This window comes from Callorhinus ursinus, unplaced genomic scaffold, assembly GCF_003265705.2.
Source record: "Callorhinus ursinus isolate GAN/ISIS: 27379988/994484 unplaced genomic scaffold, GSC_fseal_2.0 scaffold10, whole genome shotgun sequence".
In the NCBI taxonomy this organism is placed as follows: Eukaryota; Metazoa; Chordata; class Mammalia; order Carnivora; family Otariidae; genus Callorhinus; species Callorhinus ursinus.
The window spans coordinates 73,485,438-73,504,671 of record NW_027397072.1 but is presented as its reverse complement, the minus strand read 5'-3'; the positions used below and the strand labels follow the sequence as shown (position 1 = coordinate 73,504,671).

At 39.1% G+C, this 19,234-nt stretch overlaps 1 protein-coding gene across 8 annotated transcripts in view; it reads left to right on the top strand.

Annotated features, from left to right (window-relative positions):
• SOCS5 (suppressor of cytokine signaling 5) overlaps positions 1 to 19,234 on the top strand; it is a 112,717-nt gene that overhangs the window by 53,470 nt on the left and 40,013 nt on the right. For 6 of the 8 annotated variants that reach the window (XM_073897755.1, XM_025868880.2, XM_073897753.1 and 3 more), the window contains one exon: positions 2,475 to 13,830. In XM_073897755.1, the coding sequence (XP_073753856.1) occupies positions 2,487 to 4,097 (1,611 nt within the window). In that variant the 5' untranslated portion in view covers positions 2,475 to 2,486 and the 3' untranslated portion in view covers positions 4,098 to 13,830. Of the gene's footprint in view, positions 1 to 2,474; positions 13,831 to 19,234 lie in introns of those variants that run through there. The other 2 variants (XR_012379831.1, XR_012379832.1) reach the window with 1 other exon arrangement.

Here is a 19,234-nt window from a genome sequence, read left to right as displayed (position 1 = left end):
GCTCCTTGCTCAGCAGGGAGCCTGCTTCTTCTCCCTCTGCCTCTCTGTCTGTCTCTGTCTCTCATGAATAAATAAACAAAATCTTTATTTTGAAATTTATTTTAAAATTTATTTGAGAGAGAGAGAGAAGGAGAAGATAGAGGAAGAGTGAGAGGAGAAGCAGACTACCCGCTGAGCAGAGAGCCTGATGTGGGGCTCGATCCCAGAATCCTGGGATCATGACCCGAACCACTTAACTGGCTGAGCCACCCAGGGACCCCCTCTTTTTTTTTTTAAGATTTATTTATTTGAGAGAGAGAGAAAGAGATGAATAAATAAAATCTTAAAAAAACAAGAACAACCAGGAGATGAGACTTACAGATCTTGACTTTCCTGAATTTCCTAGTAAAAAAGCAACTCACTGCCTCTCATTACCTTGTGGGAAAGCCAACCAGTTGACAAGTACCTTACCCAACCACCTGCACCACCATGCACACAGAGCTTCTGATCAGCATGGTAGTGGCCACATCAACTGTGATGGACAGCTGGGGCTCATCAGACCCTTGTGGAAAGCCTATAAAATTAAAAAAAAAAAAAAAGACCTAAAGATTTAAGGAGAAAAGAGGAAGAAACAGATAAAAATATTTAAAATCTTCAAAAAAAAAAAAACAGAAGAAAGCATTTGAAAAATTTGTATCCTCTGAGAAATGTGATATTCATCCAAGAAACTAGAATAGGATGTTATTAAAAAGAACATTCAGAGAATAAGAAAAGTCTTAGAAATTAAAGCTGTGATAGGAAACATTCTAACTGCAATAGAAGTGTTGCATAGTGATACCAAAAAAATCTTCCAGACAGTAGAAAAGGAAAAGAAATGTGATATTGAAAAGAAAATCTGTACAATCATGGGATACCTGGGTGGCTCAGTTGGTTAAGCATCTGCCTTCAGCTCAGGTCATGATCCCAGGGTCCTGGGGTGGAGTCCTGAGTCAGCCTCTGCACTTTGTGGGGAGTCTGTTTCTCCCTCTGCCTGGTGCTCCCCCTGCTTGTGCTCTCTCTCTCTCTCTCTCTCACAAATAAATAAGTAAAATCTTAAAAAAAAAGAAAGAAAAAATCTATACAATCAGAAGATGAATCTAAGAGGTCTACTGTTAACAAAAGGACTTTCAGGAGGGAGGGCCAGAGGCAGTGTGCAGGACATGGAAAGGACACAGTGAATGTAAAAAAGGCTCAGGCTAAGGATAAAGAGAAGCAGCTACAACTTCCTACAAAATAAAAACAGGTCACATGACAGGAGACTGGGAGTTGCTGGGATAATGGATTTATTTTCCTTGATTCCCTGGGAGTAGAATCAAAGATAGAAAGGAGTGGCCGGCAGTGCTACTGTTTGTTATGAGCCTTGTACTTTAAGACGACAGGCTTACGTCGTTTTATGTTTTGTTTTATGTTTTATCTCACTTTCCTTCTTTCCTTCGTTGCGCCTCACAGATACTGTGTATTTTAGTTTGAAGGTCTAAGGCAGCCCTCTGTTGAGCATGTCTGTTGGTGCTGTTTTTCCAACAGCGTTTGCCCACTTCATGTCTCTGTGCCCCATTTGGTAATTCTTGCAATATTTCAAGCTTTTTCATTATCATTGTTATTATTATTGTATTTGTTATGCTGATCTGTGATCAGTGATTACAACTTACTGAAAACTGGTTAGCATTTTTTAGCAATAAAGTATTTTTTAATAAGGTATGTACATTGTTGCACACTTAGACTACAGTGTAGTGTAAATGTAACTTTTCTGTGCACTGGGAAACCAGAAAATGCATTTGACTTGCTTTATTTCAATAGTCACCCATTTAAATCTAAATATTTTCTTTCTTTCCTCCTATTTGCCTTTCCACTCAAACTGCTTCTTTAAAATCACAGAAAAAAATTCAGTACATTGCAGAGTAGGGAGGAAAGATACTGAGTTTTCCCAAGTGATGATTGATCTGTAAGCTTTAGATTTCCAGATGAGTGGAATATAGCAGTAAGTGAAATTGGGAAGATCACTACTTAAAGATTTTTGAACTAATTTTAATGTGTCACACAAATGTCCTGATTTCAACTTTGGAGCAGTGGAATACAGATACGTTTCAGCAATACAGAACATATTTTCCCTTGGTAATACTTGAGGCAGTGCCTGAATTATTTGTCGTAAGGAGACAGAAATCAGTGTCATAATGAAAGCAGGTTGATGCGTGGGGAAAAGAACCCAGGGTTTAATTGAGAGGGTTTGTTTCCTTTCCCATGAGATCTGAGTATTCCATCTGAAAGGAAATGGGGAGTGAGGACTGGCCTGACTAATGATGCCCTGAGTGCTGCGAGAGACCAGAGGACCGGCAACCTTAAGACTGTGACCAGCGCCACTGAAATTTCCAATGTGTGTGTGTGTGGGGGGGTACTGCCCGTTTTGTTTGCACACACCACCTTAACTTCAGTTTCTCCTCTTCCTATTTTGTCTTTAGATCTTATGATCAATGGATAAAGTGGGGAAGATGTGGAATAACTTCAAATACAGATGTCAGAATCTCTTCGGTCACGAGGGAGGGAGCCGTAGTGAAAATGTGGACATGAACTCCAGCAGATGTTTGTCTGTGAAAGAGAGAAACATCAGTATAGGAGACTTGGCTCCTCAGCAACAAAGCAGTCCCTTAAGAGAAAACGTTGCCTTACAACTGGGATTAAGCCCTTCCAAGAATCCTTCAAGGAGAAACCAAAACTGCGCCGCTGAAATTCCTCCGATTGTTGAAATAAGCATTGACAAGGATAATGATTCGTGTGTCACCCCAGGAGCAAGACTTGCAAGAAGAGATTCCTACTCTCGGCATGCACCGTGGGGTGGGAAGAAAAAACATTCCTGTTCTACCAAGACACAGAGTTCATTGGATACCGATAAAAAGTTTGGTAGAACTCGAAGCGGACTTCCGAGGAGAGAGAGGCGGTGTGGTGTAAGCTCCGCGCACGACACGGACAGCGTGTCCAGCAGAGCAGTGGGAAGCCGCTCTCTGAGACAGAGGTTGCGAGACACTGTGGGCTTGTGTTTTCCCACGAGAACTTACAGCAAGCAGTCAAAACCCCTCTTTTCTAATAAAAGGAAAATACACCTTTCTGAATTAATGCTTGAGAAATGCCCTTTTCCTGCTGGCTCAGATTTAGCCCAAAAATGGCATTTGATTAAACAGCATACAGCCCCTGTGAGCCCACACTCAACATTTTTCGATACGTTTGATCCATCCTTGGTTTCTACGGAAGATGAAGAAGATAGGCTTCGAGAGAGAAGGCGGCTCAGTATTGAAGAGGGGGTTGACCCTCCTCCCAATGCACAAATACATACATTTGAAGCCACCGCACAGGTTAATCCGTTATATAAACTGGGACCAAAGTTAGCTCCTGGAATGACTGAAGTAAGTGGGGACAGTACTGCAATTCCACAAGCTAATTGTGACTCAGAAGAGGACACTACCACCTTGTGTCTGCAGTCACGTAGGCAGAAGCAACGTCAGGTGTCTGGAGACAGCCATACCCATGTTAGCAGACAGGGAGCTTGGAAAGTCCATACGCAGATTGATTACATACACTGCCTTGTGCCCGACTTGCTTCAGATTACAGGGAATCCCTGTTACTGGGGAGTGATGGACCGTTACGAAGCAGAAGCCCTCCTCGAAGGGAAACCTGAAGGCACATTCTTGCTCAGGGACTCTGCGCAAGAGGACTACCTCTTCTCTGTGAGCTTCCGTCGCTACAACAGATCCCTGCATGCCCGAATTGAACAGTGGAATCACAACTTTAGTTTTGATGCCCACGACCCATGTGTATTTCACTCCTCCACTGTAACAGGACTTTTGGAACATTATAAAGATCCCAGTTCTTGCATGTTTTTTGAACCATTGCTTACTATATCACTAAACAGGACTTTCCCTTTTAGCCTGCAGTATATCTGCCGTGCAGTAATCTGTAGATGCACTACATATGATGGAATTGATGGGCTCCCTTTACCATCAATGTTGCAGGATTTTTTGAAAGAGTATCATTATAAGCAAAAAGTTAGAGTTCGCTGGTTAGAACGAGAACCAGTCAAGGCAAAGTAAACTCTCCCGCCCCCAGTGGGCGTTAACTCGATCTGCTTTTCTGTGCATCAGACAGTACACCTATAGCAAGCACACGTATCAGTGTTAGGTGTTTCTCAGTGCAGTATGTAGGCTTAGTGTTAGTATCTGTCAGATGCGATCTGCTGTCACTTCCTCAGATAAACGTGGTGCCTATTGAGACAACAGAGGGCAGAGCTACAGGTGTTCAGTAAGGCTACAAAGGCATTTTGTCAGTTGAGCGAACGGTTTGATTTGTAATGACTATTGTAATTGAGTGAAGCAACTCGGGGGCATTTGCTATGAAGAATTCTATTTCTTACTGAAGAACAAATTATTAATATTGGATGAGTATTTCAACAGTATGACTAATGTTTGAAATTGTTATTTTTTCTAAGAATTTTTCTATAACCTTCCAAAAGTAGTGCTGTTTGTAGTTACTATAAATCAAGCTTTGGAAGTCCAAAAAATAAAGACTGCCTTCCTTGGAGAAAAAAGAAAAATGCAATTTTCTGGCCACAAGGGCAGAGTGCAGTTCACTTAAGTGTTGATATAGTTTATAGTCAGTCTGTCTCTTCTGCAAAAGGTACTGTTAAGCCAACCAGGTTTTCTAAATAGTTGCTCTTAAAAGTTCAGGCTTACAAAGTTGGTAGTAGAATTTTATTTCAAGGCCTTAGGTATTAATTTTTTTGAATGAGTGCTTTAACTTAAAACACATTGGGAAGAGCTGCAATGTAGTCCTGTGTGTGATTTCTTAAGTTAGTACGTGCGGTCTACTCGTTGATTAGTTAAAGTTGGATCTTTTCCTGTGCCCATGATGCGTTTGTGAACCATGAAGAAAGTGAGACTAGAAGATGCCCAGACAAGTCCAGTGATAGCAGCAGTGGTATGCTGATGTTGAGATGATTGTTAAACTGCAGTGAACAATTTGGATGGCACTATTTAGCTCTTTGTTGTAAACGCTCATAGCTGAATCGCTTAAATACAATTTATAGAATTTCAGTGCAGTTAATTTCTAATAGAAAATCTGAAACCCTAATTGCAGATTTAAAAGGTACTGTACAACCGTTGTATCTGTAAATAACTTTACTTAGCACCTTTTTGTCACTTAGAATAGTATGCAATACTACTTGAGTGAGCTATTTTGGAAGTAATACCAAGTCCTAGTGTTTGCTTCTTAGTATTGAGCTGAATTTACAGTTCTGTCCTAGACATTTTGCACTAGTCAAATCCATTCTTGTGTCTTTTTGTTAATGTGCTCTGTACCACTGGTGAGTGCTCCTTGGTCTCCTTACCTGCTGCTACAGAAAGTTCTTTTACATCTTGATGGCTGTTGCCAAGGCTACAAAAAAGAAAAGCTATATTTGTATGCAACACTAACCCTTTGACTGCTAATGTACGTTTCTGCTTGCTGTGCCTTGTTATGGCTGCTTTTTTGTGCTAATAAAGTATGTTTGGTGTTCTCCTTGTATATCTGCTGTTTTATACATTTGCAACAATTTCTCTTGTAAATGGAATGGTATGGGGTTTTTAAATGAGCATTACCTGACAACCTACTATAGTTAATGCAGAATTACTGTACAGTTTAATATTGACTTATTCTCGGTAAGCTAACTCTAAATTTAATGCTACTCATCTTTCCAATCGTAATCACATATACTGTGGAACAGTATCTCTAGTTACTGCAAATTACTGTACAGTTTGGATTATAACACAAAACGAACAGAGAAATACTGACTAACCTATTGATTTCTCTGCTTATAAGTGGAAGCTTGAAACCATCAATGACATGTTATAATAAATGAATATCTTTAGCCTTCCACTTCATCAGAAACAAGTCAAATGAAGTCTTGTGAACTGATAATCCATCAGCACCATTTATTGGTTTGGGGACCATTTTTATTAATCATAAATGCCCAAAATGTAGAACTTTAACCAAAGACTTGTCCATTTTTAAAGCAAAATGGGGATTGAGGGGACTTATAATTCCTGTTATTTCTAATAGAAGTCCCTGAAGAACATATACCAAAGTGTTCGAGAACGTCATCCAAACCTACTTTAAAGCATTATGTGCAATTAAGTTGTTATGACGTAATTATATTGCATAATTGTTGGGTCCGTTTTCTTGATAATGTATCTGGAAAATAATCTCTTGGGGAAAAAAAGTTCTTATTGATTATTGGAGAAAGATTATATATGCAAGCAAGATCTTGTTTTAAAGAGGAAACTTGAAACTCCAAGAAAGCACTTGATGTTTTATATGCTTGTAGCAAATTGATGTTCTAATTGTAGTTTTATAGAAAATATTAATGCTTTTATGTATTTCAGAACTTTCATATGTTAAATGGAAATTGTTTTAAATGTGTAAATATTTGAGTTTTATGTAAGCATGTATACACTGTGCTAAAAGTCACATGTTTCAGTTTGTGTGTAATATTAATATGCAACCTTTGGTTTAAAATTTTTTTCTTAAAAAATTAGTGGCTTATGTTTTAAAAAAGAAAAATCACCAGCATGAAATTGCACCTTAGTCTATATTCACTGTGTCTTTTTCTGAATCCCATTGTAGCCTGTCAACTAAATATTTGTTTTCATGGTCTTTTTGAAGTGCATTTTAATACAAACCAGGAAATTCTTTAGAAGTTTGGACACATCTTCATAGTAAAGTAATTAACCCAAGGAAAGGTTGGTCTGATTCCTATCCATTCTCATTCTTTCTTGCATTCATTCATTCATTCATTCTCTCTCTCTCTTTCTCTCTCTGTGTATATGCACATACACACATGCACACACATATATATATACACATACATTTATACATTTACGATGTTCATATTACTTTAAACAATATTGCCATCTGATTTAAAATCATTTAAAGGCCTTATTCTATAGATATATACTATCCTTGTGCCATTCAAATTTGGTTATCCACACCTAAAGTTTAGTTTTGCCGATACAGTCTTGTTTGTAATATAGTCACCTTACAACAAGAAAGCATGCGTCAGTATTTTCTGGCTAAACACGTAAAAAATTTTTGAGGAAGAAACAGCTTGGTTTAAAATAGTTATTAAGAGACATTGTTAAATGTATATTTCTTCTCAACAAAAATTGAGCCCAAATAATCATACTCCACAAACTGCTCTCTGTTCTTATGGTCCATTGGAAGGTTTATATAAGATTTATAATGGCTTGAGCCATAAAAATTGAAACTTGAATTCTGTGCTTCACTTTGACAAAATTCAGAGTTTATGAGCCTTTTTACTTGACATTTTGATCTGGTTGCTATTCATTTTTATCTCAAGTTTCCTTGGCTAGCTGGCACTAAACACTAGTTTGGTCAGGTTTATTGAGATTGGTCTTAGTGGACTAATCCTTTATTTTTGTAGCAAAGAACGCTATAAAGCTGCATTTTGGTAGAGGCACAAAGGCTGAGAGTGAGTCAGCACTCTAGGGCCATCTGTGGGAGTGTGTTAACACAGGGAAACTCACACCAGTTCCTCCACTTACTCTGTAGCCCAGCACAGGCACACAAAGGGCTGACTTCAAGGTGAAAAGCCTCCAAAAGGGACAGTAATGCTTAGTGTGTGTATACATAAACACCACGTAGCTATGAGGCTCAGGCTTTGTTACATATTTTTGCAACAGCTGATACAGAACATAGACTTTTAAAATGTGGTATGTTCTAAGAAGATTTGGGGTTGGAGTTTTTGTGGGAGGTACTTGGTTGTTGGGGTTTTTTTGAGGAGGGTGGAGTGGAGGAGTTGTCATTGTAAAAAGTATGGATCATTCAGAACAACTGCTTTCATGCCCAGGAAGCTTGAATGAATATTTAGATTCTTTTCAACCACTCATTCACAGGTATTTATTGAAGACCCATGTGCCAGTCACCATCTTAGGTTATACATTGGGGTACAAGACAAAGTTATAGTCATTGGGGAATAATGACCTTGAATGATGAGAAGAAAATCACCAAGATCAAAGAAAAGCATTTTGATGAACAAGAAAACAAAGTCTCAAAGCAGGAATGAGCTTATAGGACGAGAGAGAACAGAGTAAGACCAGAGTCCCGTGAGTGTGGTGGGGAATGGCAGGTGATAAAGTAGAGTGGCAAGGGCCTGAATGCTTTGGACTATGAGCCCATAGAAAGGGATTTGGATTTTATTCTGAATGTGATGGTAAGCCCTTGGACGGTTTTAAGCAAGGCAGTGACATGGTCTGCATTTAGTAGATGGAGAATAGGCTATAGTGGGATAAAATAAGGGAGACTATTGCAGTCATCTAGGTGAGAGATGGTGAGAGCCTGGACTGGGATGGTAGTTGTAGGAAGAAGTCGGATTCAAGAGACCTTTATTGGTGGTGAAGCTGACAATTTGGTGATGGATTAGATGGGAAGAAAGAAACAATGACCAATTTTGAGCAAAGGTGGTGATGCCATTAGTTGAGATTTCAGAAAACCAGTAGAGGAGCAAATTGGAGGGTGTAAATTGAATTCTGCCTTGGATATGTTGGGTTTTGAGATAATTACCCCAACAGAGACATTGAGCAGGCAGTTGGATATATGAATGTAGAATTGGGAGGTGGGGGGAGTCACCATATGGATAGTATTTCAAACCAGAGACAGGACAGCAACAGCTAGGAATTTTACATGGGATTAAGTATTTCTTCTGGGGGAGAGAGTTATGGCAACATTTATCTTAGTTTGTCAATTCACGATTCTTTATCATTAGATATTTTTGAAAATCTAAAGGATTTGGTAGAGGTAGAGGATTTTGCCTTTCAAAAAGTTTAAATACTGAAATCATAAATCTTGCACTCAATTTTAAAATTTTATCCATGCCAAATTTGTCATGCTTCCCATGTCAAGTTAGCTTGTGTATCTTAGTGTAGATTTTTACGTGAGAAATGCAAGTTCGTTATGGAATGTTTAGGAAGTACTGAAGATTATAAAGAATCAGTGCCCCCCAAAATTTAAGAAACAGTCCATATTATCATTTTCTCTATCATTTCCCATCACCAACCCCAACCCTGCTGCTCCTGACTTCCATTTTTGTAATCTTCCAAGAGGTGACTGCTGTTAACATTTATTATGTTCCCTTCCATTATTTTTTCATGAGTTTTTACAGCGAAAGGTTTGAAAGTTTATATAGATACAGATAGATGCTAACATAAAGAAAAAGGAAGAGAGTCGTAGGCCTCAAATTACTTTGAGACGGTATACAGATGTGTTCCAGATTCTACTCCTTACCTGATTCAGCAGGGACCTAGGCTTCTTATGTGCCTTCAACTTTTGAGGCAGATCGTTCAATGGTTAGAGTAACTGACAGTGCAAAGGCCCAGTCACTGATGGTCTCTTAAAATAAGATTTCAGTAGGAAATCCCTTGCCTTGTGGAACTTATAAACTAGGAGGGTACACAGACAAATACAGAAATGTGTAATGATAAGAATATATTGGAAATAGACCAAGCAAAAAGTAATTAGACAAAACCTGCTTACATGCTTGATAAGGAAAAACAGAGAAATGACCCAAGTGGAGGCAGGGTGATTTGGTGTCAGGTCTGTTTGATCACAAGAATGTCTAATAATTGGACTTAGCCGGGGGGGGGGGGGGTGGAGAGGCCAGGTGTGGAAAGTGTAGTGGTCACTAGCAACTGATGAGGGGCAGTACTGAGGTAGAAAGATCTGTTGTTTGTGACATTTGAATGTCTGAATCTAATACTGCAAGATGGTATTAGAAATCTGCCAGCAGCTGTAAAATGGATTATAACCAGGAGAGATTGGAGGCAGGAAGCCCTGTGAAATTTGCCTCGATCAGATTGCTAGCACTGGAATTAAACTGAGGAGTGCATCTGAGAGCAGTTGCAAGAGGGAAAGAAAAAAAAAAAAACATATCTTGTGGTAAAGAAAGGCAAGCAATTTGCTTGCCTAGGAGATTTTGAGTTAAATTTGTCATAGTTTCTCCAAATTCAAGCAAATCATACGGAAGCCAAGCTAGTATCTCCCATTTAATATAATCTGCATCCTATCTGTTTTTAAATTAAGCAAAATATGGAGAGTATATTTTTGAAAGGCACATTTTTAATGCAAAAGATGAATAAATATTTGATCAAATAAGGAAAACTTCATCACTCCTAGATGCACTTTCATAGAGAAAATGGGGAAATTAAGTAAAATCTAAAGGAACATCAAATTTTATCTGACAAAAATGCTAAAAGGATGGCAAGGTGAGATTGAAGAGGGAGTTAGTGAATTTAACCCCCACACACTATCGTGACTGATGTAGGATTTTTTGTTAATTTTAGTAAGTGAAAGCTGCATTGGATGTTTATTTCATAGTCAAGATTACATGTAGGAATGTATAATATTACCACCCAACATTTCTTTCTCTAAGTGTTTAGTAAGCATCCCTTTCTAACTGTAAACCCAAGATTTTAGGGAATTTTTTTAACTTCAGGTAAATTTATCATTACACTAAATGGTTTAATCTTTTCTCATCTGTTTTAAAGTACTTATAATTAGGCCCTTACTCCTACCTTTCATTGCTCCTATTTTTAGGATGAATTATTTGAAATTTATAGGGCTTTTCTTAAACCCCTTAAGATACTTTTCGAATTGAACAGTAATAATTATTTAAAACTTCATCATCTAATTCTATAAAGATTTTGTAGGTACCCTTGGGTGCAATCGAGACAGTACTGAATTTTAACGACATTACAGGAATAGAGAAATATTTTGGTGTAGTAGTTCCAACATTGTGGATGATATAAATTTGCAAATCCTATCTTTAAAACATTGTCTTAATAGCAGTCTCTTCCTGAATGATGATTAGAAGGCCAGTTGATTTCTAAAATTTGGCTGTGCTAAATTCCTCATCCTTCCAACAATCAGTCTGAGAGGCAGTATCGTTAATTGGTGACATGAGCAAAACAAATGTAAGGGTCCACATTTGATCTATAAACACTTATGTCAGAGGCTGGGTGATGCGCTGAATACTGGAGGGAAAGCTGCCAGAAGAGCTTCCAGGCCTAGCAAACCATATATAACCTGGTGCAGCAGATCGATTATTCTGTAGGACATAGATTTACCTGAGCTGCCTGTGTCTAATCCTCTACGTGTCTTTTATACCTGACCTAGAGGGGTTAAGTAACTTGTCCAAGGTCACAGAGAGAGTGAATGTCAGAGCTAGATGGAAACACAGGTCGGAGGCCAGAACAGAAGCCCTTAGCTGCTATACTTTTTGGATACTAATCTGGTCAGCCAAATTGATGTTTCTTCCAACACTCATTTTTTTTATTGACATCTCAAGAGGACAGACAGTAGATTTCCAACAACTGATAAAAATAGATTCTAAACCATTGGTAAAAGTGTTGAAAGAACAGGCCACGAGAGTCTCCTTATTCCTATTCTCCAGTTCGTTATCTGGGGATATCTGCCTGTTTCTCCAACCTTTTCTAGCACTACTTTGCTCACTGCTTTCCTGTCACATGATGGCTCAAACACTCCAGTCTCTTTCCTACCTCAGTGCCTTTGCGCATGTTGCTCCCTCCTGAAATTCTCATCTCCCCATTCTTCCACATAACAAGATAGATTCTTTTTATTCTTTACACCTAAGCTTAAATGTCACCTCCTCAGAGAGACCTGATCATGCCATTTAAAGACTTCCCTCATATTGTTCTCTATCTCTGCCCTGCCTTTGTTTCTTCATAGTCTTTATTACAAAAACTTGAATACATTTTGAGTTTTGGGGTTTTGACTCTCCCTCTTGAGAAATTCTGAGAACAGAGACCATGTCTGTTTTGTTTGCTGTTCCATCCTCAGTGCCTAGCAGAGTGCTTAACACAGAGTAGAAACTTAATATTTGTTAAATGAGTGAATGAATTAACAATCCACTTGTATTTATTTCTCCACTTTACTGACCAAAATATCATGAAAACCTTATTGCATGTCCTTCTAAAATCTAGATTGCTCAACCTGTTTACATAATCTTTTAAGTTACTTTGTAATATGAGAGAAGGTAAAGTTAATCTGACATGAATTGTTCTTGGTGAGCCCGTGCAGGTTCCTGGAGATTACCACTTTCCTTTCTAAGTTCTCATGGGCCCTACATTTAGTAATCCATCCCAGAATGTTGCCCAGGATTATGTCAAGTTCATTGGTCTGCAGTTTGTGGAACCACCTGTTTCCCCTTTTTTAAAGACGGGAATCTCCTTTCTCTGGTATTCCAGCGTGCCTTCCGTTTTCCTCAGCACCTCTGATGCCTCAGCCTTCAGAGACCTTATTTGGAGACTTAGTTCTCTGGGAAAAAAATTAACCTAGGCCAGGCTATTTGAACATATTTATAGCAGCTGTGTTTTCTAGAATCTTTTCACCCATTTGGACCATGAGTGCCTTCTTGCCAGCATTTGTTCTGCCTTTTTCAAAAAAGGCAAAGTGTAATAGGAATCGGATAACTGAGCTTTCCCATCATCCATTAACATTATACCACTGACTGTTCCTTCATTTATCATCTACTTATCTCATGTGTAACTAAAACTGTGTGTATGTGTTTAAATCAAAATACTTTCCTAGTAGTAGGTTGGGTATCTTTCCCAATGCACTTGGATCGTCTTTAAGTGTGCCATAGTTGTGTAGCAAAAACAGGTGACTCTAAAATAGTTCCTCTTGAAAAGCTTGCCCTTTAAGACGCAGTGCACCACTGTAATAAATGCTAAAAGTACAACTAAATACTTAAAGGAAGGCAGAGGAAGATCATTCATTAAAGGAAAAATTTGGAAATACACCAAATCTGAAACTTTAAAAAGTTGTTTCCGAGTATAATACAAATAGTATAGATACAAAAAATGTAGATTGTGTTTTCTGCCTGAATATTCAGAATACAGGGCCCTGTGAGTGATAAAATCAAATAGACACATCTCTACTCCCCCCTCCTTCATTTGTTTCCCTAATCTTGTCTTCATACTTAGTGTCCAAATCATCTTCCTCCTGCATATGTTGAGACTTTTTTAAGCATGCATGTTTTTTTTTCTTTCAGTTTTTTGGGTAGCTTCTAGTGAATTCCAATACAAAGAAGGTGTATACATAAAATAAGTACAAAAAATAAGTGCTTTTATACTAACACCTCAAAGCTATTTAGAACTCCAGTGAAGCCACAAAAGAATGCTGCTTTGGAAATGGAGAAACATTCCAAGTATGGTGTGGTGTTTTCAAGTGGATTGTGGTTAGTCTCAGTTCACTGAACCAAACCTCTAGTGGACTGATGCAGGATCACTAGTCCTTCAGTCCTTATGAACTGAGTGAAGAGATTCAAGGGGACTCAGAAGTTCACGTTTGAATGGAAGAAATGCAGAGACTGTGTTCTCTCATGGTTTGGGCACAAAGCTGTCCATCCAGGTAGCTTTAAAAAAGAGACAAGAAAATAACCTGATGGCCTTGCTGTGATGAATGGGGAAACCCATGAGTAAGACCCAGGACAGATGAACGCTGGAAACACAAAGACAACAATCATGGAGTCGGAGGTAACTGTAGGTGAAAATACAGACCCTGGTTACATGGTACTAAAAGTCATTAAAAAAAGAAAAAGGTAGAGGGCGCCTGGGTGGCTCAGTTGGTTAAGCGTCGGCCTTCAGCAGACCCCTTCCTGGGGTCCTGGGATTGAGCTCTGCTTTGGGCTCCCTGCTCAGCGGGGAGTCTGCTTCTCCCTCTGCCCCTCCCCTTGCTTGTGTGCTCTCTCTCTCTCTCTCTCTCTCTCTCTCTCAAATAAGAAGGAAAACAGTGCTCTTGAAACCTTGTATGAGATTTGATGAGATTTTAGGGAGTTGGTGGTGGGGTTGGAAAGACCAGCATTCAGGTTCAGGAGCGTGTCATCTTGGTCAAGTCCGTTTCTCTTGGCCTTTGCTGCTTCTTGTCATGAACAAAACACTGTGGCCTTCTTGAAAGAAGTTCTTTAGATAGCATTTTTCTTCTAAAGAATTCACATTTATTTCAGAGCTGTGTAGCTATTGTCAGATTTTTGGGGTTGTGCCTCAGCTCAACTACCCAATACTAAACAGGTAAGCTTCTTGACTTCTCAGGCTTGGCTTCTTCATCTACCTTATCCACCTACCTTATCGTGGTGTAGAAATACTATGCTGAATGGTCCTTGAGAAGTCCACAGCATAGTGCCCGCCATGGAGTAAGTGCTCAATAAATGTTGTGATTGTTCTCTTTATCCTTACATCCATCATTATTATTCCATTAGTAGAAATACAGAGCTGAAACCTAGAGCGCCTTACCAAATTGGTCTGTCTTTTTTCTGCTGAAGGCTGGACTAAAATGTAAATTCAGCCAGTAGTTCTTCTGTATACTGTTGGTTTAATGTGGGGTTTTATTGAAGGACACGGTCAAAATGTTGAAACGTGATCTCTAAATCTTCACAGGGAAGAAAATCTATAAAACTTCTTGCACGGAAAATTACTGGGAAGCAGATAGAATAAAGCCGACTATAATTCTGTTCAGATTTTATTTCAATGCTCATAAGATGTTCCAGTCTTCCATAAAGCAAAAGAATTATCCTTGGATTTAATAGAAGTATAGTTATTATAAATTTAGTTCATGTTTTTACATTCTGGTAGAAATGTGGCAGTACACATAGAAAAGTTTCATTAATTCTTTTTCTCCAAATGCACCATTCCGTGTTATAATCTTGGCTGTGACTATAGGACCCAGACACACACACACACACACACACACACACACACACACACACACGCAGGGCATGGGCAGTGACTCCCATATGCCCCAAGACGTATTGCAGCCATCTTGTACCACCAACACAAATGATCACAACTGTCATCCTGTGGGAAATCCACACTGTTATCACTTGCTGCCTGGAACTTTGAAAACGAATGTGGCTCCTTTCATGATTGAGATTTCTGGAAAAATTCCCTAGTGTCCCCTTTCATCTAATTAGTTTGGCACCTCCACATTTTACACATGGAATCATTGCTAGTGGTTACTGTGGCCTTCTTGAGGGCAAAGACCTTACCATTATGTTTCCCAGCTGTATGCCTAGTGCCCAGCTCACTACTTGGCTCATGGCAGACACTCAGTAAATATTTGTTGAAAGAGTGAATTAATTTTCAAAAATAATTTAAGTATCATTGTGCATATATTTTAAAAGTATAAAACATGGTCTTTTGCCCTAAAATTTTATTCTCTTCAATTTGAAAGAGTTGAAGAACAAGATGGCATTGTGTAACTTCTAGTTTTACCTTGCCTTATGTCAAAAACATCAATAAAAAGTCATTGTGCTTTATTCTAGCCTTATGACTTAATTAATTAGCTGACTGCCTTATAGTAAAAAGTCTCTGATTTTGTTAACTTTGAAATTGAGACTCAAACTTTTTAGGCCTTATTGCATCATTCTACTGATTATATGCCCCCTTTAAACCATCAAGAGACTAGGGCACTTGGGTGGCTCAGTTCGTTAAGCATCTGACTCTTGGTTTCGGCTCAGGTCGTGATTTCAGGGTCTTGAGATCGAGCCCCGTGTTGGGCTCTGCATTTAGCACGGAATCTGCTTGAGACTCTCTCCCCTCGCCCCTCCCCCCTCCCCCCCCTCAAATTAATAAGTAAATCTTAAACAAAAAAACATAAAAAGACCGCATTCACATCTTCTGATTCTAGAAATGCTAGAGGTTTAGAAGACGCTAGTTTGAAGTGCCGCCATTTGTTGAGAAGTGGGGCTCATAGGACCTCTAGTGTAGCCATAAAAAGAGGGAAGTGCTTCTACCTCATTACCAAAGTTTTTCCTAAAAAAAGAGACCAGAGACGGTGGGACATAAGTGAAGGACTGCATAGCTGTCACTCCTGCATGTTTCTGGGTATGGCCGTCCAGAGTAGTGCTTTCATTCTTTTAAGGCAAGATGTTTAGAATCTTGTCCTTGGGACCCACACTGGAGCAGTTTCTAATGGAATGTTCTGGAAACTATAGTACACTTTTGAGGCATGTCTCTGAACACCATAATTCAGATTAAGCCAAAGAAAGTGGTATTTTGACTTCCAGTGTCCATCTTGTGCTTGCATCCTGGCCTGGGAAGCACTGTGTATGCTCTTCAGAGCAGGGGGCCGTACTTCTCCCAAGCCTGTCAACACGGGAAGGAAGGTCAAGGTGAATGGAGGGTATTCCAAAACAAACTACTTGGACTGGAATTCTAAGAATTGAAGCTCAATTCCACCTTAAATCATTGGATTCTTCTTTGAGTACAAGAAAGCTAATACCACATTTTTTTATACAGTCAAACCAGAAAAATTCTGAAGAGAGAATAGTTCCCCAAAGAATAGTTCCAGTTCTTTCAGGTAAAAAACTTTATAGTGTTTGATCCTGATAATTTTATTCTGTGATTGAATGTAAAAGGATAACATTGAGTGACCCAAGATACACGTAACTTGAATTTTTTGGTTAAATATATTAAGTGACTAAAAACAAAAAACTTGGAAAAAGAATATCTCTCTACTTAGGAGGTCTCTCTGTCCAAAAAATGACTCCTTCAAGAAAAGACATGGCCCAGCCCTTATAAAAGCTCTGCTCTAGTCCCGTCAGACACTCAGGTATAGCAATTCTGTGGCTTTTATCTGTGCTATGTTCTCTTTTCCCTTTCTGGAATTAATTAGAAGAACCACCTCCCTCCTCTAACTGATGCATGCCTTAGGTCACTTGAGCCCATTTCCCTAAAATCCTAGGTTCCTCTCAGTTTAGGGCAGTAGCTCCCAAACGTTTTGGTCTCAAGACTCTAATACACTCTGTAAAAGTATTGATGACCCCCAAACCTTTTATTTGTTGATTTATCTAAAATAATGCTTATTATTTTAGAAATTAAGACAAATTTTAAAAATATATATATATTCCAAAGATTTTATTTATTTATTTGACAGGGAGAGAGATAGTGAGAGCAGGAACACAAGCAGGGGGAGCAGGAGAGGGAGAAGCAGGCTTCCCGCAGAGCAGAGAGCCTGATACGGGACTTGATCCCAGGACCCTGGGATCATGACCTGAGCCGAAGGCAGACGCTTAACGACTCAGCCACCCAGGCACCCATATATTTGTTATTTTGAAAATAATTAACCCATCATACCTCAATGTAAGTAACATTTTTTGGAAAAATAAATATGTTTTGTAGAAATTTAGTGAGAAGAGCTGCATTGTTGTAATTTTTTAAAGTCTCTTCAATATCTGGCTTAATAGAAGACAGCCAGCTACTCTTACCTGCCTCTGCATTCAGTCTGTTGCAATATGTTGCTTTGGTTAAAATATATGAAGAAAATCTGGCCTCATGTAGATATGTAGTTGGAAAAGGAGAGGAGGAATTTAATAGCCTTTTCAAATAATTGTGGATATTCTTCAGTTCTATTTTCTTACTTTGGACATAGATGCCGCAGGGCTGGATTGAAAGAGTGAGTCTTCTTGTCTCTTTGTTCTCAAGCCACTGACCCATCCATACAGATAATAAAAATAACCTCTGATTTTTTTTATTTTTGAATAAGGAAATCTAAAGAAACATTTTAGATACAATTTTTTAAATTTGAAAAGTTTCTGAAAAAAATTAAAATTATTGCAAAAAAATAACAATAAAGTATACTCATTTCTTGCTGAGTTTACAAAGAGATGCAAGGAAAACTTTGGGATTTCAAAACAATGCACTGGACAATAATGAGATTGTAGAAATTATAGCATGTATAAGGAAAGATAGTGAAAGCATAGTCCAAGTACTGCAAACAAGCTGGGTTAATGTCTGAAAATACGCATATTTATACCCTCAACCTACCACCTTAGAAAGTTCTAGAAAACACAAAACACGGATTCCATTACTTGCCAGAGCAATGTCATTATACACCACATGTCCTCTGGAAAACTCCACTATATACTCATGAGAGAAAGAACAAAAAGCAAATAATGTCCTAATATTATTATGAAATAGTTTAGACCCCACAGACCCCCTGAAAAGGTCTTCGAGCCCCCCTCAGGAACTCCCACACTACACTCTAGGAAGCCGACTGTTTTGAATGAGTTTAAATTATCTTAAATATGCCAAGTGGGGTCGAGGGGTGGGGAGTATGCTGCTTTTCCCTTGTTTGATGCACCTGTAGAGCCTAAAATTGGATCACAGGAGTTGCTGATGCTTTGAATAAAATGACTGGTGGCTCCCGAGGTTAACAGTTCAAGAGTGGTGGATTCTAACTTGGATCCAGTGACTCCTTCCACCTTTGCAATATGACTCCGGGAGCCCATTCAGTAGCTAGAAATCGCTGCCTTGCTGGCTGGAACGTGAATGAACTTAAATTCCCACATTTCGCTCCTCTAGATCCCTCCACAAGCACTAATTTTCCTTCAGGTAGGAAACAGTAGCAGCCACAAATGTCTGTATGTGGCTGGAATTTAACCGCTTTATATATTGAACCGAACTTTTAAAGGAAATTTCCTTTGGTTCAATACAAAATACGTGAGTACATACCAAGCACCCAATACTATCTAGGCACTTCAGGGAATAAAAAAATGTACATATCCCTACTCCTCAATTATTAATTTTTGCAAAGTCTTGTATATAAAACAAAGGATTAAAGAAAATATGTAAGTGTTGCCCCAAATGTAGGTTATGAGCAGTGAGAATAGGGATTTGGGGTTTTGCAAAAAAGGTGATAAATAGAGGCTGGGTGGAGGGCCTGTTTCAGGGGATTCATGATTTGGACAAAGGCACTGAAGCTGGAAGCTGAAGCCAAGGCTGAGGGATTGGAGGTCAGTGGGGCTATAAATATTTGCACACAGCCACATCCAGCAGTGGAGAGGTGGAGGGAAAGGGCTGGAATTTCTTCTTCACCTTCCTACCCTCAAACTGCCTTTAGTTGAGCAAGGAGGATAGAAAGGGAACTGAGAGAAACGGGGGAGGCAGCACAGGGAGGTGGGAAGGAAATGCAGAGTGAGTAACAGCCAAAAAAGATAGTTGAAATGCAATGACCAAGAATATAAGGGTACCATGGTCTGTGGTAGACGAGATGCACCAGCTAGATCCCAGACGGAACCTGCTGCCCATCTAGGGGCAGCGTGGGCAGTAGTCGGCTTCCCGGGGGCCAGCTCCTTCAGGGTCGGCCTCAGCGGCAAGGAGCTGCC